This window comes from Myxine glutinosa, chromosome 5 (assembly GCF_964187855.1).
Source record: "Myxine glutinosa chromosome 5, kmMyxGlut1.1, whole genome shotgun sequence".
Lineage (NCBI taxonomy): Eukaryota > Metazoa > Chordata > Myxini > Myxiniformes > Myxinidae > Myxine > Myxine glutinosa.
The window spans coordinates 128,932,658-128,956,717 of record NC_136265.1 but is presented as its reverse complement, the minus strand read 5'-3'; the positions used below and the strand labels follow the sequence as shown (position 1 = coordinate 128,956,717).

Here is a 24,060-nt window from a genome sequence, read left to right as displayed (position 1 = left end):
CTTCAGCGACACTCTCCTCATCAGCACGCCACTCAGTTCCCGAAACTTCTTCCATGCACATCTCACTCGAGCAACCGTTGCCGAGTCTGATCCACCTTCTCCATTCAGCATGTCTCCGAGGTAGCAAAATGTTTTCACACCTTCCAGCTTCACGCCGTCTCCAAGATCCAACTCAACATTTCCTCCATCTGCAGCTCCCTCTGTGCACACCTTACATTTGAATGTAGCTGCTACACTGGTAAATGACCCTCTCAGACCACTACATTTTTGATGAACCCACTCAGCGCACATTGTACATTGAATGGAGTTCACTCCGACACCCTTCCTGCACACAGCACACGGCCACTTCCCAGTTCTTTCCACCTCACCACATGCTTTACCACTTGCCATCACCTTCGTCTTTCCGATATTCACCTTCAGACCTTTTGTCTCCATACATTCCTTCCACTTCTTCATCTTTTCCTTCAGTCCATCCATACTTTCTGCAATCAACACCAGATCATCTGCATACAACAACTCCCACGGTAAACCCTCCTTTACGTTCTGAGCCAGCACCTCCATCACAGCTACAAATAGTAGTGGACTTAGTACCGACCCCTGATGCACTCCCACCTTCACTTCACTTCACCCTCAGGAGAGCCAGGAAACAATATCTCTCCGTTCTCAAGACCGAACTCTCTTATCTGTCTCCCTCTTCCAAATCCTGGTGGCGTCTGGTCAAATCTGTTTCTGGTGTTTGTTCCCCCTCCATCCCCTCCCTCACCTCAAACGGCTACACGGCTGACTCCGCACGTGAAAAAGCTGAATGCCTCAACTCTGTGTTTGCCTCCAAATATTGTGTCCCAAACCCATCCCTCTCTGTACCCACCATACCCAGTCGTACCCAGCTGCTCCTGGACTCTGTGTCCTTTCCTCCTGACAAGGTGGAAAAGTTTCTGTCAACCCTCGACTCTGATTCTGCAACTGGACCTGACGGCATCAGCCCACGGGTCCTAAAATCCTGTTCTTCCACTCTTTCACTCCCTCTCTCTGTTCTCTTCACCCTCTCTTTTGCTCAAGGTCATCTGCCATCCTCTTGGAAATCAGCCAACATCACCGCTTTGCACAAAAAAGGTGCAAAAACAGATCCTAGCAACTACAGACCAATCAGCCTTCTCCCAATTATCAGCAAAGTCATGGAATCCATCATTGCTTCGGATATGAAATCTTTCCTCTTCTCCAATGGCTTGATCTCTGATCATCAATTTGGTTTCAGACCTGGTCACTCGACTCTGGACATGCTGCTTCTGCTTTCTCAACAATGGATGGAGGTACTCAATGCCAAACAGGAAATTAGAGGTGTCTCCCTTGACATGTCACGTGCTTTCGATACGGTCTGGCACCCCGCTCTGCTCAACAAACTCTCCTCCTTTGGTATCCATGTCGTAGTCAACGTGGTATCCATGTCCTCTCTAGTCGTAGTCAACGTGTGGCCCTGAATGGGTTTCTCTCATCTCCTCTTCCTGTTCAGGCTGGAGTTCCCCAAGGCAGTGTTCTGGGCCCTGTGCTTTTTCTGGTCTTCATCACTGATCTCTCTTAACCCTGGTGTTGGGCTAGCGGCTAGGGTGCCGGCTTAGGATCCTAGGATCCTGGGTTCGAATCCCGGTCGATCGCTGAATTAACGCCAGGGGGGTTGACTCAGCCTGTCATCCTTCCGAGGTCGGCTAATTGAGTACCAGTTCACTGGTAATTCCCTGTTTGTCGTTAAAGGCGGCAAAAAGGGTTGGCGTCAGGAAGGGCATCCGGCCGAAAAACATTGCTTCAAAAAGGGGACCAAAAAACAACAAAAACCACGGTTCCCGAAAAAGGCCAACCCCGCTTTGCGGGGAAAAATGGCCTCTAAAGGTGTTTTTTTTTTTTTAATCAATGATCTCTCTGACTCTCTTGAAACTCTTCTCTAAGTCTTTGCTGATGACTCCACTCTCTGTCGCTCCATTTCTCATCCCTCAGATCGGCAGTCTGCAGCCTCCTCACTCTCTGCAGACCTGGACAAAATCACAGACTGGGCAAACATGTGGAACATGTCTTTCAATCCTGACAAATCTCACACTCTTACGATGTTTCTCCGAAAAGACCGACTGGACAACCCTCCCATCCACTTTCTGAATAATCCTCTCCAAGAAGTTCTGTCACTCAAGCTTTTGGGTCTCACTATCTGCCATGATCTTTCCTGGGAAAACCACATTTCAAATCTGGCCTCCAAAGCCAGTCGCCGACTGGGCATCCTCCGTTATGCGAAGTCCTTCCTTGGCACACCTGAGCTCCTCACCACATACAAGGCTTTCATCCGCAGCTCAATGGAATACTGCTCTCCCCTCTGGGCTGGTGCTCCTGCCTCACACCTAGCTCGTCTTCACGCTGTTGAAACCAAAGCGTTCAGAATCATTGGAATCTCTCGCGATGAAGCTAACTCCAAGGGCCTTTCACTCACTCACCGCAGGCAGGTTGGTGGTCTTTCCGTCTTCTACCGACTCCTCTCTGGCCTTGCCCCCCCCCCCCCCCCAGCTCTCTCTGGGCTCTGTCCCCCAAATATTCCTACAGGTCGCACAAGATCTGCCTGCAACCCTCTTATGGTTAAACTGCCAAAATCAAGACTCTCTGCTCACCTTCACTCCTTCATTCCTCTTTTCTCCCACCTCTGGAACAAACTCCCTCACTCTCTTCAATCCCACTCCAACCTCCAGGTCTTTAAAACAGCTGTTCACCACCATCTCTTATCTTCCCCCATCCAAAACCTTGATCTTTTCTACCCCCGCTAATTTCACCCCAAATCCACTTTTTTGAAATACCAACTTCTGTCCTGGAAGTCCTTGGTATCCTTGTGTTTTATACTTCTCCCACCCCCCCCCCCCCCCTTTCCCACGCCTCCTCCCACCAAGCCCTCTCCCTCCCACACAACTCCCTGCTCTCAAATGTTGTGTTTGTGTGCTTCCTCTTCTCTCCCCATCTTGTCTTCCACTCCCTCTTTTTATATATTTTGTTTGTCTGTTTGATTTGTTTGTGAAATAAATGTTAGCTCTTTCACGAGCCTCGATTCTGCATACAAAAAAATAAAAAAAATAAAAAAATCACTTTTCTTGCTACTATTTGGTGAATAATCATGACAGCAATCGCCAAAACAAGGGAAGTAATTTCAAAGTTCCAGCCAATGGACATGTTTTGTGTAAAATGAGCTTGCTTTGTCACCACATCTGCATCAATTTTTCTCCAAAAATCATCAATTTTTTAAGCTTCTCATGCAAGTTCGAAGAGGAATTGTCCCTAAAATTTCCATCCAAATTGCTCATTCAGCTCGTGATATAGCTGGAACAATAATGAGGTCACGATAACTGCCCTTCTTTATGACTGCGAGCAAAGATGACATACATTTCGAAGCCGAGAAGAAGAATAACCCAGTAAGATCCGGAATCTAAATTGAGAAATACGAGGTCATAAATTGGAGCCTGTGGACAGTCGGCTCAATGTCGTAATAATAAAAAATTACACCCCTCAATTCAGCTTCAAAATAAATCGTTAACCGTGGAAGGTTTAGATTTCACATCCAAGCTTGATGAAAGCCCAAGGACGGGTGCACGCGCACACGCACGCACACACACAAAAGGGGTGGGGAAGGTGGAGAGAGAGGCAGGGGAAGGGCTTGAGCAGCTGAATCTACATGGCACAGAACTCACCTTCTCACTCTGATCACAACATGGATCAGGAAAGATGATAATTAGCAACACGAGACAAGTAGACAGTAGGCCAGTCTCCAAGAAGAATGACGGAGAGAAACAAACGGCTTGTAGAATAATGGGCCGATACAATGCCACGTGTTAAAGAGTAAGAAGAGAAAGCCCTCGAAAACGGCTTACCTTCCTAAAGTGTGACAGCGTGTCTGGGCTACGCTCGCACATGTCTGTGATGAGTACGGCTGCTGTGTGCAAAACACCTGTTGGGAAGAGGAGGAGGTGGGGAGCAAGAAAGAATATCATACATAGCAATGTTCAGAAGGAAATCAACCAATTTGAGCATTGGTACTAATTCGGAATACACAATACACGTCATGAAACATCGATCAGGATACTTCACATGAAGGTAAAATCATTAGCCAGAAATCGCACCCCATTGCCTTCCATCGGAACGTCTTCGTTTCAGGTTCGGTGGCACAACTCACCATGGTTCTTCTCACCGAGGAGGTTGCGAGTGGCGGGCAAGAACATTTCCATGAGCTCAGGAACCTTACGGATGATATGCACGGCGCACAGAGCTGCCTGCACCAGAATCGAGGGAAGAGGAACAATCCCAAATCTCAGCGTCAGCAAAGCCACAGGTATATTAGCTAGCACTACTCAAGCCACCAACTTCATACGACAGATATCTTTCATCGAGTTGCGTGTGGCATTTAACAAGTCGTCGGTGGTAATTGCAGCTCGAGCTTACATCGGAAGGAACACGTGCCAGACATGACCAGCAACGTACAGAATGGCAATCGTGGGTTTCCTGCACAAAGCTCGAGACTGCAACGAATTGAAGCGCAGATTTAGGTTAAGGATTTCAAAACTAGCAGCATTAGGATGCACAGCCTATTGGACCTTCAAACAAGTATCACCTTCTAATTTAGATGTGTGCAGGCGAGTCAGCCGTTGTCAGTAAGGCCGAAGCAATGATTTCATTGGAACTCTCAAAGATAGAGACATCGTAAGGCTCATCATTCAACAGCCGACTCATTCAGGGCCCAATTAAATGGAAGTGCAAATAGAGACACTGTAAACCACAGTGTTTCGTATTACTCAAGGAAGTGATGCGTTATCAAAATAATATCAACAAGGAGATTGTAAACTAATATATAGTCTGGCATTAGGGGCCATCTATTTATTATGTACACCAAAGTGGTGGAACTTCAGACACGACTCCCTACCTGACAGTGCACATGGTCTTCCCTTCCATGAACTATGTTATGCATTTTGCAGCAAGCTTGAAGCAAATGCAGTGTCATTGCCACAGCTAACTTACCTTTTTACGGATATAAGAGTTTGATGATTTCAGAAGTCTCTCGACCTCCCCAGCCAGGTCCCTGCACATCTCAGCGGATCCCATGGAGCCCAATGTACATAAAGCCAGGCCTTGCACGTACTGCGTGTTATGGTTCAGGTCACTGCTCCCGGACAGACACACACACAGCAAATTACACATGCACACACACCTGATTAGGCAGCTGCTAACAAAATGCACACAGCCCTTTGGTACCCTGAAATAAGTACCGCCCTTAGATGGCTGCACTCCTGTCAGCCAGCTATTGTCAGTAAGGCCGAAGTGATGATTTCATCGAAAGTCTCATATATATAAAGAGACATTCAAAGGCTCATCATTCAATAGCATATTAATTTAGGACACAGGTGCTTACACTCTGAGACAGCATGACTTTCTTTGCCTTGGTAATTAGCCATAAAAACCAAATCAAGAAAGCCAATTAAAATGGCCCTGCAGTATGGTCAAGGAAAGATGTTTTATGTGAGCCATAAAACGACCAACCGCACAGATCTATCCACATACTCACTTCTTAATGCAATTCGTCATGAGCAGGTGCACATCCTGCCGCTCGTCCAGAAGCAACATGGCCCCCAGGTAGCCGATACGCTTGTCCGTGAATCGCTGCGACGCGATAAGCTTGAGGCACTCGAGCTGCCCAAAGTGCGCAGGGTAACCCAGCATGTGCATGTATAACAGTTTGGCCACATTACGGCAACGGAACGTGTTGTCCTCCTCGCGAAAGGCTGAGCGAATGAGCGCGCACTCCTTCTGGATGATGGCGCGCTCCTCGGCCTGCGTGCGTGCCGTCCGAATGGTACGGATGAGCTCACGTAGCCGGATTGGCGCCGGCATAGCGGCCACCTGCAGGCAGGTGAGATGTGGATGCACGGTTAAGGTGAGAAAAATAATTAATGTGGGGTTGGTTCTGAATAAAAATTTAAGTTGAAGATGAAATGCGCAAAGACTGCTGGGTTGGAGAAAACGATTGGCATCCCAGAGAATTTGGGTTCAAATATGAATCAAGGCATTAAGATTTGGATTGTAAGGTTCTGAAAACAGAGTCTCAGGAACACTGCTGTGTCACCTTGGAATTGTTGGTTAAACCCAGGTGGCTCACTAATGATCATTATAGAGGAATTCATCGATCTGCCCTAGTGGTTGAAATCATTAGTTAAACAAGAATGGCACTCGGTAGAGCGCATACCTCCACCAGGCTGAACAGTTTATGTCTTGTATCCAATTGATAGGCCGGATCTGGATTCGGACCTGAACCAAAATCTAATCGGCTTGTCCTCGTTACTTACCCAACTCATCCACCTAATTTTGGCATGTCATCCACAACTTTTTGATACATCATACTATTATAGCGCTTTTATCCCTAACGCTCAATGGTGAAGATTCACTTTAAAATTCTCAGATCCAGATCCAGATCCAGATCTTCACCAAAATCTAATCACTTCGTCCTTGTCACACACCCAACCTCCCCGATACTGTCTGGCACCACAAAGTTTCGTCTGAATTCGTCCATAAATTTTTTGATACATCCTGCTCACAGACAAACAGGGGCGAAAACATAACCTCCGTCTTTCTCCAGTGGTGGAGGTAATGAGTGTGGGCATTTTTAAAAGTCAATACCATCAACATCCTTCATCGGAAAAAGTGTTTTCAAAATTAAATTGAAGTTGCACGAATAGAATACACTAAAGTTTCTTGTAGAATGAAGAACTAGTCTTGTTGGTGAAAGCCAGTGTCAATCGGCATTGGCAGACAGGTACAGAAAGGTGTAAAATTAGTTCAACACGTTTATCGAGGTGTGCTAACCTCTGTGGGAAGCAAATAGATTAACGCTCGAAACGTCAGCTTTTACCTGCTTCCCATGGTGGTTAAGATACCTCAATCAACGTCCTGTTGATTTAACATAAATGAAGCGTGTGAAAGGTCACCCGTTCGATTTTCAAACTGCAAGCATGGGCAAAAAGCATTCCGAGTTGAGGTGGGTAGAGCGGACGGGTTCCAAAAGAGGCCGAGCCACGTGTCACAATTAGGTGATCACGTGATGCACCAAGTTTAGAATATTTTGCAAAGCTCATCACAAAATTGCAAAACTATTCAAGTCCTTACTGCAAGAAAGCGTAGTGGGTTCACTGTGCACAAAAATGCTGCCACTTATTAACTTTCAACAACAAAAGCATGTAATATTTCGTACACGGTACGTCACGGATAGTTGAGCTGTCAAAAGCAAACGTGAGGTAGATTGGAACGCTGGGAATGCTTTGACACACACTCCGACAGAGACGAGCAACTTTATTGACAAGCGAATGGCTCGGTAACGACATGGCCAGCGATTGTTAACGAGCCGAGTATGCCAGGAAGGCAGGCCTCAACAGAGCACCGCAGCCTTGCCATGGTTACACCATACCTGCAGTGGGGAGCCAGCGGAATATTAATACCGTAGCCGCCAAAGCAAGGAACAGGATGAGAATTTCATGCAAAGCTCGCGGCAATGGAGAATGGCGGGAGAAATAAAATTGTGAAATTTTGTGAAAAATCACAAACATCTGTGTCAACAAGCCCTGGAAATGGTGTATGGATTTGTTTGATATGATCAGTTTTTGGCCGAATATTTAGTTTTGCCCAGATCACATTGAAGAGTACCCCATCCCCAATCAACTCGAGCAGAAACCGTGCCCGTTGGGGCAAATAATTTGGGGAGACAATTTGCAACAATTGGCTTGCGCGCACCAAAGGGTTCTGCCAGAGTACATTTATAAATGGGTCTCTGCAGTCACAGGTTTAAAAGTACAAGCAATTATCGAGCTGCTTTGCACATCTTGCGACAGTTGGGAGGATCAAACAGCATCGGGACAAGAGCGGAACGAGCAACAGCAGCACGGCTAACCACGACACGTGATCTTTACGGGCAAGATAATCAACGTGCCTCACAAAACGCCGAGGCAAACGGCACATCACTTAAACTAGCCGGCTTCGTGTTGGGGATGCCCTCAAAAGGACAGCGTGGGTGACATCAATTAAGGGATAAGCCCAGGCTGCTCTATGCCTTCCATCATGAAATCATGATCCAAACTGCCAGCTATAAAAAGGTTTAGGTTTAAACCACAGACGGGTTTAAAGGGCATGGACTTCCAAAGTGAAAAGTGTCCTACCGCTCACATAAAGAACCGACCGCCAACTGAAATGTCAAAAACATTTTGGTTTGGACCTTTCTTGGGATTTTAAACTGTATTGCATTATAAACAAGAAAGAGCAATCAGAGATTGCAGACCATCGCCAGGACCTGTTTTTAAGGCTTTTGTGGTAAAACAAATATGGCGACCAAACCAAGTAACCGATGATGTCATCATTTTTTTTCTCCACCAATTTATCCATAGATGACGCTCAAGAAATATCTTGATCAGATGAATTTTTGTACTTCTCAAATTATGACATCATAATGGAGGAACCTATGACATCATCATTAACTTCGGTTTAACCAAGATGGCACCCATACCACTTGACGGATTCGGATGAAACTTGGTGGGTGAAGAGAACAGAGAGAGGGAGTTGCACCGATGATTAAAATTTCCTGTCAATCGGACCAGTGGTTGAAGAGAAAATCATATTTATTCTGTGCGGACAAACGGACAAACAAACAGACAGACAAATGGACTGAAATGCAATACCCTCCTCTGGCAATGGTAATGAGGGATGTGCAAAGCGCATCAAGCCAGCCGTTTTCACTCTGCTCACAAAATCAGGAGATTGATGACATAGCTCGAGCACAAGGAAAATGGCATCTCATTCCAATAAAAACATGACACGATCAGCAGGAGCATTTAAAGAAGGGGAAAAAAAAAAAAAAAAAAAAAAAAAAAAAGGAGCAAAACCCAACCGACTAGAGCGAAGTCGATGGCACGACCTGGGACACGATTACATATTTAATGTCTCCCAATGTTGATTTGATTATATGAAGTACTGTACAAAATTTCATTAAAAAATATTTTAAAATGTACCCAGAATTGTATTTTTGATACAGTATTTGACCTTTTGACAATGGACGTGACGGAAGAAACTAAATCCTAAATTGGGACCTCCCCATAACTCACTTCAAATACACAACACAGGAATTAATTAACAAAATTAATGTTTCGTTGTGCTCGTGTGTGATGCGTCTTAGCTGTCTGTAGATGTAGCACCCGTCAGGAATCGTCCAGGCTCCGGTGTCCGGGACCCAAGCGTGCAGTCTGGGCACGGCTCCGGTTGGCGCGAAATGGCTCGGGCATTGGCACGAACACCCCACTCTGCATGGTCCGTCCCACGCTACACAGCACAGCACACAGGCACCAGGAGCACGACACAGGGGAGGATGATCGTCAGCGCTGGTCTCTCCACCGTCCTTCGAAAGTCCACACAGCGGAACAGGTCCAACACGAAGGGACAGTCAAGGGAAGGCAAGAGGCAAAGGGAAGAGCTTCGGGCAGGAAGGAACCAGGAACGAGAGGGCCAAGGGAAGAAGAAAAGCGAAGAGCTCTGCAAAATGTCGATCTCCGACCACTTGGTTTCACATCCAGCACAAAAGAGAGAAAATGTCGGATTCTCTCCACTTTTCTAAAAACCATTCGGCCAATCAGACCGCTCCTCCTGGTGGTGAGCGTGGCCTCAGCCTGCCTGCCTCAGCCTGCCTGTGCAATGTATGTTGCCCATGGTGGCATACTGTGTGGCTGCTGCCTGTTGGCTCTTCCAAAGTCAGTGTGGCGGCGGGGGAATTATTTAATGTGTGGTGCTAATGGGCCTAGCTAATGTCTATAGGATGTATTGCCATAAGGGACACTGGGATGCTCACAGAGGGAATGACACACAATGGAGTTAGCATGTTCCCTAATTCTAGTTACCAAGCCCCGCCCCCTCATGGCGGGGACACAGATACGCACTTATTCCGACATACGGCTAAACACAAAAATTACAGGTGAGGTTTCCAATCACGACAGCCGGACACCTACCGATGCAGATCTACCTGGATCTAGATATTACTCTACCCCAAATTCATAACAATATATATTGTACATATATATATTGCTACGGTTTTGAGATTTGTACATATGACATCATTAAAGGCTAAAGGTTTGCCCCCCATAGTTAGTCCACGAGCAACGCGTAGGCCCACTTAGAGTATTAGTTATGTCATAGTATGTGTGAGTATCCCTGGTGTTGGGCTAGCGGCTAGGGTGCCGGCTTAGGATCCAAGGATCCTGGGTTCGAATCCCGGTCGATCGCTGAATTAACGCCAGGGGGGTTGACTCAGCCTGTCATCCTTCCGAGGTCGGCTAATTGAGTACCAGTTCACTGGTAATTCCCTGTTTGTCGTTAAAGGCGGCAAAAAGGGTTGGCGTCAGGAAGGGCATCCGGCCGTAAAACATTGCTTCAAATAGGGGACCGAAAAACAACAACAACCACGGTTCCCGAAAAAGGCCAACCCCCGCTTTGCGGGGAAAAATGGCCTCTAAAGGTGGTTTATAGTATGTGTGAGTATAGGCCATTTCCCCTAGTAATATCTGCGTTGTGTAAAGCCATCAGTTTAGGTCCTTTCATTTTGCATCCACCCTCCAAATCCACCTATGGGCATAATTGATCCCGCGCCCCATTTGGCTGATCCCTCATTTTGTTACGCATTGGGCTACCCGCAGAAGTTTGTTACGCTTTGGCTGCCAGCAGCTTTCGCTGCCCTTTGTTCGCTCGCTAGTCAAGTGACATGAAGTAGCCCTGAGAAGAGGGAGGAGCACGGGGTCAGGGTGGGGCGGCGTCAAGGAGCGCGTCAGAGGCGATGACGGTAAGGGCCACCAGCCAACCAGGGCTCTAAAGGCATGGCTCGCAAGTGCGAGAAGGTTCGCGGGGCGGGCCTATAAAAGTCACCGCACTAAGCCCTTAAACAGGACTTGGTCAAGACTGGAAGGAATTGTGCTTTGTCGGAGGACTGCAGTGAGGACTTGCACGAGAGAGAAGCAATTGACGAGGGCTGGTTGAGAGCACTTCATTGTGTTAGCGCTTCGAAGCTATTCGCCTATTACGTACGCAGCCACGCGAGTGAACGCAGCAATAGCCGCCAGTATTAACCGCCACAGCCCAGACGCTACCGTTCGCCCCGTATTATCCCGTGTGCGCCACCGACACGCGGAGAGCTCCTGCCGTCTCTACTATCCATCTTCGCGGTACGAGCTGGGGACCGGAAAGAGCTGACCATCCGTGGACGTGCCCTCCATCCCTGGACGTGCCGACCTTCATCTGCAATCCCCGTGTGAGTGTCTGTGTGTGACGGGCCGTTTGTCTGGGGAGTAAGTTACGACTGTTATTAAGGCTGCACTGTGTCTTCTTCTTCTCATCATTGTAAATAGTGTGAATAAATTCTGTTCTTCCTTTCTTCCCAATTCGACCGCTTCTGCGATTTCTCCATTGGGTAAGCGTGGCACGAATAAGAACCGCTTGGATCGGGGTCTAGTAATTGATAACGGCACGGATCGCGTGTTCGCTACCGCTCGGCGTATCCACCAACACACGTGATTCGTGCGAGGCTTATCTCCTCGCTTCAGGGCAGCGCTAGTACTTAGGTAATAGCGAATCTGGTCCTACAACCCTATTTAGCGCTGTCCGGAAAGGACGTCATAGGCCTCGGGTCGTGCCTGGTCAGTCAAAGACAGGGGGACTAATCCCCCCTTGGTAAGGGGAGAAGGCCGGCGTTGAGATCCGCAACAATTGGTAGTCAGGAGTGGGGATTTGGAATCTGGGACGAAATTTGTAGACCAAATTTTGGACACCAAGTTTGCATATTGGCCGCAACAATTGGTGTCGGGGAGTGGGATTTGGAACCGTACTAAATTTTTTTGGGACGAATTGGCTCCAAATTACGAGCGACCGAAATTCAGTTTTGTAACATCTAAATTTAATTCATGTCATGGCTAGCCAAAGCGGTCGGATGCCGGTGGGGGTAAATGAGGTAGATGAGGGAGAAGAGTTAATAACCCAGGACCCCCGGGAAGAATTGGGAGAAATGGAGGAGGACATTAATGAGGGTACAGCAGTAGAGGTAGCAGGGGAAGAAAATGGCGGCGCCTCGCACATGGCGGCGAGAGCCGAGCCCGCTTTACCAACGGTCTTTGACCTGCAGCAGTTCATAGCACGGTTCAGCGAATACATGGCAGAGTCAAAGTGCGACAATGAAAAAAGAAGTAGGGAAATGAAAGAAATAAGGGACGAGGTAATAGTCCAGTCATTCTAGCGAACTTTTACCCCTAACCCACCACTAATTGCAAGAGAAAAAAAATGATATTTTTCTGAAACCTGTCGATCCTCTGAACAAATACATAAAATTATACTCAATTATAATGAGTGGATCATGCACGTTGTACGTTGGTACGGCAAAACACGTAAATTGGTACGGCAAAAAGGGTTGGCGTCAGGAAGGGCATTCGGCCGTAAAACATTGCTTCAAAAAGGGGACCAAAAAACAACAACAACCATGGTTCCCGAAAAAGGCCAACCCCCGCTTTGCGGGGGAAAATGGCCTCTAAAGGTGGTTATTTTTTTTTTGTTTATAATGAGTGGATCATACTTTATTTTCAGATTGAACGAGAGCCGTGAACGAGAGGTGGAGTGAGATATGGTGTAACCCCGATACTGACATTTGATCAGCCACTTTGGTGGAAAGCTCTCACCATAGTCAAGAGCGAGCCAGCGGACAGCAAACTTCACTCGATTGTTCTAAGACTAGGAGGATTCCATACACTCATGAGTTTTCTTGGGTGTATTGGCCACCTGATGTCTGGTACTGGACTCAAAGAGCTTCTGGAAGTTGCTTATGCCAGCAACACTACAACCCACATGATGAGTGGCAAAGCCGTGTCTAGAGCTATACGTGGACATCTACTCGTTGATGCAGCACTCAATGCAAAACTTGCTTCGAAGGTATTTCAGATGAACCTCCCAAGTGATGGAGACAGCGAGCGTACAGTTCCAGCAGAGCTCAATGATGCAGGCGACTTGTTTGACGGTCTGATGTCGGGTGACCAAGCAGTGTCAGACATCGAGTCATCGAAGGTGATGGAGGTCATTGGAGACAAAATCAATCAGGTGATTGATACAATAAGGCATCAACGGACAGCGAGACTGTGGTTACAATACATGGAAATGGTGGACATTATCCGTTTTTTTCTGAAATCTGAAAGAACAGGGGATTGGATGCTTCACTTGCATATCCTGCGCGCCATGCTTCCATATCTTGCAGCTTCCGGACACAGACACTACACAAAGTGCCTGCACATATATCTGCAACTGATGACCGAGTTACCAAAGGACCATCCAGAAGTACATCAGAAATTTCTCCAAGGATTCCAAGTTGTCCGACGGAGCGACAGATACTGGGCTGGTCTGTCTACAGATTTAGTCATCGAACAAGTACTTATGAGAAGTCTGAAGACATCAGGTGGTCTGACCAGGGGACGAGGGATGACAGAGACACAACGCTCAGTCTGGGTCATGGCTAGTCCTTTCTTTGCAAAGGGTGAACAACGCCCTCCAACACCTCACTGATGTGATGTATGTGACAAGTGAACAGCACAAGGATCTATCAAAGTCTAGACAGAAGAATGATGTAGCTGATACCCAGAAAATGCTTGAGTTTCTTCATGATCCCTTTCAAGATGACGATACTCTTCACAACATTTTTACTGGTATAGTTGCCCAGACAACGGTGAATGTTGATGAGGCGAAAACTGTGGGAGAAAGGCTCTTGGGCCAGATGAGTGGTAAACGTGTGCTTGAATACAGCTTCAAGAAGAAGGGTCAAGCCATAACTATGGACTCAGAGTCTGCAATGAAGACAACAGACGGAGACATCAATATCGACCCTCAGTTACTCTTCCAGAGACTTGTGATCGCTGGCACTGAAGTAGGAGACTTATCCAAAGCACTCCTTTGTGAGTTATGCACATATCCTCCATCTTTGTTCGAGACCAAATATGCCTTGGTGTCCGCCAATAAGCCAGCGTTAGCCTCAGCAATCAAATCCTTGGCACCTGCCGATACTGCACAACCGTCCGATATACAATACGTACTCGATGGCGGTGCCCTATTGCAGCGCATACCGTGGCAGTCAGGTGAACAGTACAAGGATATTCTTGACCGCCACCTGAAATATGTTAGTAGGCATTACGGGCATGCTATCGTCGTGTTTGATGGCTATCGTGAAGGTCCCTCAACGAAAGACTGTGCCCATCAGAAAAGGGATGAGCAACCATCAGTGAAGGTATCTTTTTCTCAAACCATGACGCTTTCTGTCAAGAAGGAAGAGTTTCTTCGGAACAAGGAGAACAAGCACCAATTCATGGACATTCTTGGTAAGAAACTGGAAGAATCTCATTGTGAAGTGCTTCATGCGAGTGGGGATGCGGACCTACTCATAGCAACAACTGCAGTTTGTAGCTCTTCAAAATCCAACACTGTTCTTGTTGGCGAAGACACTGACTTGTTGATACTACTGTGCTACTATTTTCGCAAGAATACTGCGCACACTCTCTACTTAATGTCGGAGCCGAAAAAGGGTTCATTGAATCCAAGACAATACTTGGACATTGGCAAAGTCAGGGAGGCTCTGGGTGATACTGTCTATGAAAACATTATCTTCATCCATGCATACCTGGGATGCGACACGACATCAAGGGTCTTTGGGATCGGCAAAGGCACTGGACTCAAACTGTTCAAGGACAATGAAATGTTCCAGCAAGAGGCCCTAATTTTCGGCAATAAAGAGTCAACACAGGATGAGGTCATTGCTGCAGGAGACAGAGCAATGGTTTGTGTGTACGGAGGCACATCAGACAATTTGAACGAATTGAGGGTAGCAAAATTTCATGCTAAGGTGACAACAAACAAAACATCGTTGCACCCACGGGTACTTCCGCTCACGAGCTCAGCTTCCAAATATCACAGCCTACGGGTATTCCAACGGGTTCAGGAGTGGAAAGGACACAAACTCAACCCGCTTGACTGGGGATGGAGGATCATGGACACCAGGATGATCCTTATGCATTCTGACCTCGCTGCAGCACCAGACTATCTCCTAAAGCTGGTTAGGTGTTCTTGCAAGGGTGGTTGCAGTGATAAACGTTGTGGTTGTCGGAAACTTGGGCTGCCTTGCACATTTGCATGTAGGGAGTGCAGAGGTATTTGTGCAAATGCAGACGAATCGGTGGACGTTTTCGAGGATGCTGATGATAGTGACCATGGAAGAGACGAAGTGACATGTTAAATATTGTGAACGGACAGAAGGACATTGGGTACAAATAGTTGTGGTAGTGTATTCAAACATGGTTAAATAAATAATTTAGAGTTGATTTGGTGTATTATTAAGAGTGATATTGTCATATAATTAATTTCCAAACATTGCGGTAGTCTGAAAAGTTCCCAAATCGGAAAGGACCTGAAAAAACATGTTCCACTCAATATATTTAAGTATAATTTTGGGCAGATATTTAGTAGGCATCAAGGTCTCAGAAAAGTATTACTTCGTTTCTCTTGCAATTAGTGGCGGGGCCAATTGAAGGAAATGGGGGACAAATCTACCCGGGAAATAAAAGGGTTGGCAAACGAAATGGATGGCCAATTGAATGAATTGGGGGACAAATCCACCCGGGAATTGGAAGAGGTAAAAAACGGGTTGGAAAGCAAAATGGACACCCGAGGGGGGTTAATAAAAAAGATGGGGAAGGACATAGGGCGCAGGTCGAGCGGGAAAGTCGCATTGGTACGCGACGGGGTAGTGCGACGTGAGGAACGCGTGGAAAGCGAGTTTGAGCAGAGCGCAGTTAAGTTGACCGGAATATAAATCGCGACTCGGGGTGTGGAAAAGCCGACGGCCGCCGAATTGGAAAATTTTATTTTATGTGCACCAGCGGTCGTCGAGGAAAAAGAAAAAGAAATAATCATAGTTGAAATTGGGGTTGAAGAGACGGCAGAGTTAGTACATGTATCACGGGAGATTGAGATGGAATGCAGTCAAAGTCTGGATTTGCATCGTGATGTCGTGCTGCCTAACCCCAATGAAGGTTTACAGGTGTTGGCAGGAAAGCCGGAGAAGAAGGTCCTGAAAGTGAGTAGGAGCGTGTATGGCGCGAAAATGTTTGGCGCGAAAAGATTTTTGGCGCGCTTGGGATCGAGACGCAACCCGGGCGCTCGTAGAAGGTCCGTGGTGCGATGTGTGAAAGCGAATGGCACGCGTGTGCGAACGGCGCCGAAGCGCGAGTGTATGATGGACTGTGAGTAGGAGGAGTGTGAAACGGAGTGTGGAACGGAGTGTGATACAGAGTGTGCGATGGCCGAGGAGAGTGTGCAAGAATGCACACCAGAGCGTGTGATTGGGTGTGCAACAGGAGATTGCACACCCGTGGGTAAGTGTGCGCTGATTGGGTGTGTGCAGGAGTGCACACCCGTGGGTGTTACAGAGGATGTAATGAGAGAGAGTGCACGAGAGGAGTGCGTGGAAGGGAAGTGTGTAACGGAGTGCGCAAGTGGTATGAGTGCGCCAGGATGTGCGCGATGATGTGTAATAATGGAGTGTGTGAGTGGCTTGAGTACGCCTGAGTGGTGTGCACCTGAGTGTGTAAGAAAAGAGAATGCACGGAGAGAAAGTGCAATAACCGAATGCAGGGGGTGTATGAGAGGCGCTGGAGCGCCTCGGTGTGCGAGAATGGAGTGGGTCGCGTGTGTTGAGAATGCGACTCGAGCATCGACGCAGACCGGGGCAGCGTTTAGGGCGATGGATAGCCGACACGAGCTCTCGGGGCGTGGTGTGCTTTGTGTGCTGCGGGGGCCGGCGGGGATCGTTGCCGCGGCGGCGTGCACGATTCGGGCCAGGCCCCGCCCTGTATGGTCAGTGCCGCGCCTTGGCGGGAAAGGCGTTCGGCACGGTTCGAGGGGGGGTAGGAGAGGTCGGACCTTCACCCCCTGGTGGGCGCGGTGCTCCGACTGGGGGAGGTTGGGCCAATGGGCCATCATGCCGGGGACCAAAAGGCTCCGCGCAGAGATGGCGCCTGGAACCTTGGCCCAAGCATGCCTCCTCCCCAGAATCGAAAATGCCGGACGGACCCAACCAACAGGAGACCAACCACCCGCATGCATTGCTCGGCTTTTCAAAGCTGAGCTGTGATGACGAAAATGTATTGCCGCACCGAGAGGCTCGAGTATAGTGGACGAATAGCCATAGCGTTGGCGAATAGTAGCTTTACCATTCACTTGGGGCACATGAGCTTTAGATTATGGGGTGGCAGTGAAAACTAGCCAAGGGCGGGCTAGGATATTGATAGGGATTTAGAGATGACAATAGGAGACACAAGATTTAAGTAGTGACATTGGTACAAGTAGAGGGGACGTAGAGAGATTAGAAGGATGTTAATGACGAGGGAAGTGCTTAGTGTAAGGGAAGACGGGAAAGCACGAGTTTTAGAGGGAAGTAGTTAGTTAGATGATGCTGTGTGTGTGTAAAAGTGTAAAAGTGGTGTATTGAGGACAGATGGAGTGGTGTTGGAGAGTATGGAAAGAGGAATGAGAGCACAAGAGGTGTGCAAGAGAACTTGGTGTGTGTGGAATGAATGGTGTAGAATGAGTGGTGTGGAATGAGTGGTGTAGAGTGCATGGTGCGAAGGAGTGAATGGGGGAAGATGGACCCCTTCACAAATACCCGGGGAGGGTAGTTCAAAGTTAGGTAGAGGGTTTAGGTAAATTATTGGATATTGACATCTGTGGTGCAGGAAGTAGCAGTGAAGTGCTTGGATGGGTGCGTGAGTCTGTGGAAATGGCTGGGCGTGTGGGCTTTGTTGGTGCGTATGGTTATTGGGGCACCTCGCCACTGGTAGTTTGTCGGCCAGGTGAGGCCGCAGGTAAGCTCTGGGAGCCAGCCAGTTAGAGTCAGAGTAGTGTTCAGTGGGGCCCGAGGATCCTAGGAAAGGACCCGGGTAGCCCAATGCCAGAGAGGGCATCAGAGGGGTGAGAGAGCCAGGAGGGGCCTTCCCCGATTTAGGGTAGTCGCAAGGAGCATGGTAAGCTCGGGTGGCGACTTCAGTGGCGGAGGTGCGCAGGTAGTTGGACCTGCTAGTGGAGCCACACGACCCAGCCCCGAAATTGTGCAAAGGCACAGTAAGAAAAATTGGGGAGTGAGACCCACATTTGGAAGGCACCACAGGGTGGGTCAATGGGAATTGGTTTTTAGAACCACATAGTTTAAAGATGCCAATTGGCAGGCCAAGACCCCGGGTAGTGTAAGTGAGTTAATGTTATTAGAGTATAGGTAGGATGAGGAATCTCTTCGCACCATCCACATCCACTCACCAAGGAGACGGAACTCCGCACCAGGTTTTGTGAACGATTTGAGTGGGTGAGACGCATCTCGACGGGATGAGAGATTGTGTGTAATTCCATCTCTTCCTTCTTGGGAGGGATTGGACGACGAATTTGGTTTAGAGGGGATATGGGAGACAAGACGTAGTGACGAATTTGTAAAGTGTAAATACAGGGAAGGGCAAGGGTAGTGTAGGCTGACATGGGGGGGGGGGGGGGGGGGAGGTACGAACGGTTAGGGACGAGCTTTCTCTGCTCGCTCTCCCCGCGCCCCTCATGTTGCATTGCCTTGATTGATGTGTACCTTTGCGCCCTTTCCTCTGCCTAACTCTGCTTTGTCTCTCCTCCCCACCCATGGACCCATTTGTTTTGGAGGGGAGTGTGCAGGAACACTGAGCTGTGCGGCTGCACTTTGCTACACCTGTGCAGCTGCACTCTGCTACCTTTTGCTGCGCATTATACACCCTATGGACCACACTTTCTGTGGCCTGGCATCTTTGCTGAGCAGACAATTGCTGCAAGCATTACCTTGCACCTGCGGACCACTGGTTCTAAGTGGCGTCAATGTCACGCGGATAGACCACATAAGATTGGCCCTGCAAATAAAAACGGACACGGTTTGTGCATTTTATGCTTTGGTGTCAGGAAAAAAGACCTCAAGTTTTTATTATGGCACACTGAAGACGAAGCAAGAAGACGCAGCCAAGCAGCAGCCCAGCAGCAAAAGCCAGCATTTATTATGAAATGTGATTGTGCATTTTTGTGCATTTTTTTTTTGTGCATTCTGGTGTATTGGTGTATTGCATTGTGTTTTTCTCCTCACAAATTTCTTTCCCACAAAAGAACAGGTCCTGGATTATAGAGATGTAAATAATTAGTTAGTCTTGTAAATAACATGCTCCACACCGGCTTTATGTATAGTTTGAGAATTCATTCCGCAATTCGGTTAGCTGTGGGTGTGAGTCTGTTAGTTCGTACACAACGCAGTAGGTGGGACATATCTAGTGTTGTAAAACTGTCGCATACAGGGTGTTAGATTAAATGTAGAGGGGAACCACATCTAAGTGTCACACGGAATTTAAAGAGTAGTCCTGAACCTTGCTCAAAACCGGTCGTTCTCACCTGTGTGGGTTCGGCTCGGGGACGAGCCTGGCGAAGGAGGGGGGCAGTGCTACGGTTTTGAGATTTGTACATATGACATCATTTAAGGCTAAAGGTTTGCCCCCCATAGTTAGTCCATGAGCAACACGTAGGCCCACTGAGAGTATTAGTTATGTCATAGTATGTGTGAGTCTAGGCCATTTCCCCTAGTAATATCTGCGTTGTGTAAAGCCATGAGTTTAGGTCCTTTCATTTTGCGTCCACCCTCCAAATCCACCTATGGGCAGAATTGATCCCGTGCCCCATTTGGCTGATCCCTCATTTTGTTACGCTTTGAGCTACCCGCAGCAGTTTGTTACGCTTTGGCTGCCAGCAGCATTCGCTGCCCTTTCTTCGCTCGCTAGTCAAGTGACACGAGGTTGGCCTGAGAAGAGGAAGGAGCGCGGGGTCGGGGTGGGGCGGCGTCAAGGAGCGCGTCAGAGGCGATGACGGTAAGGGCCACCAGCCAACCAGGGCTCTAAAGGCATGGCGTGATAGGGCGTGGTAAGGCGCGGCTAGCAAGTGCGAGAAGGCTCGCGGGGCGGGCCTATAAAAGTCACCGCACTAAGCCCTTAAACAGGACTTGGTCAGGACTGGAAGGAATTGTGCTTTGTCGGAGGACTGCAGTGAGGACTTGCACGAGAGAGAAGCAATTGACGAGGGCTGGTTGAGAGCACTTCATTGTGTTAGCGCTTCGAGGCTATTCGCCTATTACGTACGCAGCCACGCGAGTGAACGCGGCAACAGCCGCCAGTATTAACCGCCAGAGCCCAGACCCTACCGTTCACCCCGTATTACCCCGTGTGCGCCACCGACACACGCAGAGCTCCTGCCGTCTCTACTATCCATCTTCGCGGTACGAGCTGGGGACCGGAAAGAGCTGACCATCCGTGGACGTGCCCTCCATCCCTGGACGTGCCGACCTTCATCTGCAATCCCCGTGTGAGTGTCTGTGTGTGACGGGCCGTTTGTCTGGGGAGTAAGTTAAGACTGTTATTAAGGCTGCACTGTGTCTTCTTCTTCTCATCATTGTAAATAGTGTGAATAAATTCTGTTCTTCCTTTCTTCCCAATTCGACCGCTTCTGCGATTTCTCCATTGGGTAAGCGTGGCACGAATAAGAACCGCTTGGATCGGGGTCTAGTAATTGATAACGGCACGGATCGCGTGTTCGCTACCGCTCGGCGTATCCACCAACACACGTGATTCGTGCGAGGCTTATTTCCTCGTTTCAGGTCAGCGCTAGTACTTAGGTAATAACGAATCTGGTCCTACAACCTTATTTAGCAATGTCCGGAAAGGACGTCATAGGCCTCGGGTCGCGCCTGGTCAGTCAAAGACAAGGGGACTAATCCCCCCTTGGTAAGGGGAGAAGGCCAGCGTTGAGATCCGCAACAATATATTGATCAGAGTAGTGATGGCAATGTACGAGAGAGCGCGCACAGCTGAAAGGACGAAGGACGGGAACAGTGGTGAGTTTGACGTGAAGGTGGGAGTGCATTAGGGGTCGGTACTAAGTCCACTACTATTTGTAGCTGTGATGGAGGTGCTGGCTCGGAATGTAAAGGAGGGTTTACCATGGGAGTTGTTGTATGCAGATGATTTGGTGTTGATCGCAGAAAGTATGGATGGACTGAAGGAGAAGATGAACAAGTGGAAGGAATGTATGGAGGCAAAAGGTCTGAAGGTGAATATCGGCAAAAGGTAAAGCATGTGGTGAGGTGGAAAGAACTCGGAAGTGGCCGTGTGCTGTGTGCAGGAAGGGTGTCGGAATGAACTCCATTCAATGTACAATGTGCGCTGAGTGGGTTCATCGAAAATGTAGTGGTCCGAGAGGGTCACTAACCAGTGTGGCAGCTACATTCAAGTGTGAGGTATGCACAGAGGGAGCTGCAGATGGAGGGAAAGTTGAGTTGGATCTTGGAGACGGCATGAAGCTGGAAGGTGTGAAAACATTTTGCTACCTAGGAGACATGCTGAATGGAGAAGGTGGATCAGACTCGGCAACGGTTGCTGGAGTGAGATGTGCATGGAAGAAGTTTCGGGAACTGAGTGGCGTGCTGACGAGGAGGGGTGTCTTTGAAGCTGAAGGGAAAGGTGTATGCTGCATGTGTGAGGAGTGTTATGATTTTTGGGAGCGAGACATGGGTAATGAACGCAGAGCAGCAACGAAGGCTGGAAAGGGTGGAAATGCGAATGGTTCGGTGGATGTGCGGAGTATCGTTGAGAGAGAGAGGAAGACAATTGATGAATTGCGAAAGATGATGGGAATAGAGCCTGTGATGGATGCTGTGAAGAGAAACAGGTTGAGATGGTTTGGTCATGTGTTGAGGAAGGATGAAAGTGACTGGTTGAGGAGAGTGATGGAAATGAATGTAGAAGGAAGTAGAGGACAGGGAAGACCGAGAAAGACTTGGCTAAAGGTGGTGGAAGAAGGAATGCGGGCAAGGGGGGTAACAAGGGCAGAAAATAGGGCAAAATGGAGAAGATTGTCGCGGGGACCGCAAGGCTAAACCCCGCTCTAGCAGGGAAAAATGGCCTTAAAATGCCTGTTGTTGTTGTGTGTGTGTGTGTGTATGCGTGTGTGTGTGTGTGTGTGTGTGTATGCGTGTGTGTGTGTGTGTGTGTGTGTGTATGCGTGTGTGTGTATGTATGTATGTATGTATGTATGTATGTATGTATGTATGTATATATATATATATATATATATATATATATATATATATATATATATATATATATATATATTATATATACGTATATATATATATATATATATATATATATATATATATATATATATATATATATATATATATATATATATAAGATATATATATTATATATATATACTAGCTGAGGTACCCGGCTTCGCCCGCGTGGTTTTTCAGGAGGGGAGGGGAAGGGGGAGAGGGGGGAGGGGGAGAGGGAGAGGGGGGAGGGGGAGGGGAGGGGGAGGGGGGAACGGCTAGCTTGGCAAGCGATAGCAGGCTTTTTACTTTTATTTTTACCTCAATGAGGGCTATATATATAGTCCGTGCTTGGAGCCTTTAAGTTCAACATAAAGTTTTTTTATGAAAAATAATGCAGATGTATAACAATCCACCAATGCAAGTTCAGAAATGAATGGAGATCCTTTACTTTGCGATACGCACGCAATTCCCGCCATTCCCACTCACGATCGAGGCCTCCACAGTGACTGCGCCTCGTCTTCCTCCTACAACTTCGTCTCACTTCTTTCACTCAAAATGCACGAAATTCCGCCGCATGAAATTATGTAGAGGCCTCGTCGGGGGGATATAAGGTAGATAAGGAAGGCGTTGTAACAGAAGAATCAAAATAAAAGTGGAAGAACATAAGGAAATGGGAGCTATTCTGGACCCACAGCCAAACCCGACAAACCATTGCAATACACCCCGAACGTCTAGCGCCGCCACAAACGACACCATGGAATTGCAGCTGGCGCGGTTTTTTTAGACCATTGATATTAAAATAAAACGTAGCCTAAAACCACCGGGATTTTATGCTGATTCCGAATCTGTGTCTAAAACTTTTCTCCGATGTGTAGTTCTTGAGTTATAAGCGGGCGGGCGGACACACACACACACACACACACACACACACACACACACACACACACACACACACACACACACACACACACACACACACACACACACACACACACACACACACACACACACACACACACACACACACACACACACACACACACACACACACACACACACACCTCCTTTATATATATATATATATATAAAATTGGGGATAAAAACAGGCAGGTAGGCCTCACACCTTAAGGGACAAGGCCCCTGCTGTGCACATGCCTGAAAAACCACGCATGCACGTGCCTGAATGTCCCCATATCCCTACACACACCTTAAAACCCCATTGCACCACACATCCCGAAAAGCCCCCACTCCTACCTTTGGTTAACAAGCATTGCTGTACTGCTGCCAAGCGAGTAAAACATCTACACCATGGAAAAATTGCTTGCAAAGCACCACCAAGCCAAAAATGATAAAATTTCACAATGTCACCACAAGTGGGAGAGGGGATGGGTTAGGGTGGGAGGGGATGGGTTAGGGTGGGAGGGGATGGGTTGGGGTTGTAGGGGCGGGGGCGGGGGGGGTCACATTTCCATAATCGCGAGAACATTTCAAACAACACTGAGGGGTGGGGAAAAGATTCCCTTGAATATCCCACTTCTGCTGAGAAACTGAAGCACATTGTTAACATTTCCGACTCCCTTGCAATCGGTACAAGCAACATAAAGGCACTGTGTTCTCTTATCGTACCGGACGCGGTCCACGCTGCCCTCCACACACTCATTGAATGAAAGCAAAGTGTGCCTAAACGCACAATCTATTAAATGCACCAATCGAACCTTATTGAAGGTACATCACACAAAGCCTATAGTGCTGAGGAACTCAGCCGATGTCAAACACCTTGTTGGGCGTGGGAACAAGTCAAA

At 47.9% G+C, this 24,060-nt stretch overlaps 1 protein-coding gene across 3 annotated transcripts in view; it reads right to left on the bottom strand.

Annotated features, from left to right (window-relative positions):
• AP1G1 (adaptor related protein complex 1 subunit gamma 1) overlaps positions 1-24,060 on the bottom strand; it is an 89,104-nt gene that overhangs the window by 58,532 nt on the left and 6,512 nt on the right. The window contains exons 1-5 of one of the 3 annotated variants that reach the window (XM_078778682.1): positions 9,243-9,367; positions 5,576-5,910; positions 5,032-5,173; positions 4,193-4,289; positions 3,891-3,967 (exon numbers count right to left, since the gene is read on the bottom strand). In XM_078778682.1, coding sequence (XP_078634808.1) covers positions 3,891-3,967; positions 4,193-4,289; positions 5,032-5,173; positions 5,576-5,901 — 642 coding nt within the window. In that variant the 5' untranslated portion in view covers positions 5,902-5,910; positions 9,243-9,367. Of the gene's footprint in view, positions 1-3,890; positions 3,968-4,192; positions 4,290-5,031; positions 5,174-5,575; positions 5,911-9,224; positions 9,368-24,060 lie in introns of those variants that run through there. The other 2 variants (XM_078778683.1, XM_078778684.1) reach the window with 2 other exon arrangements.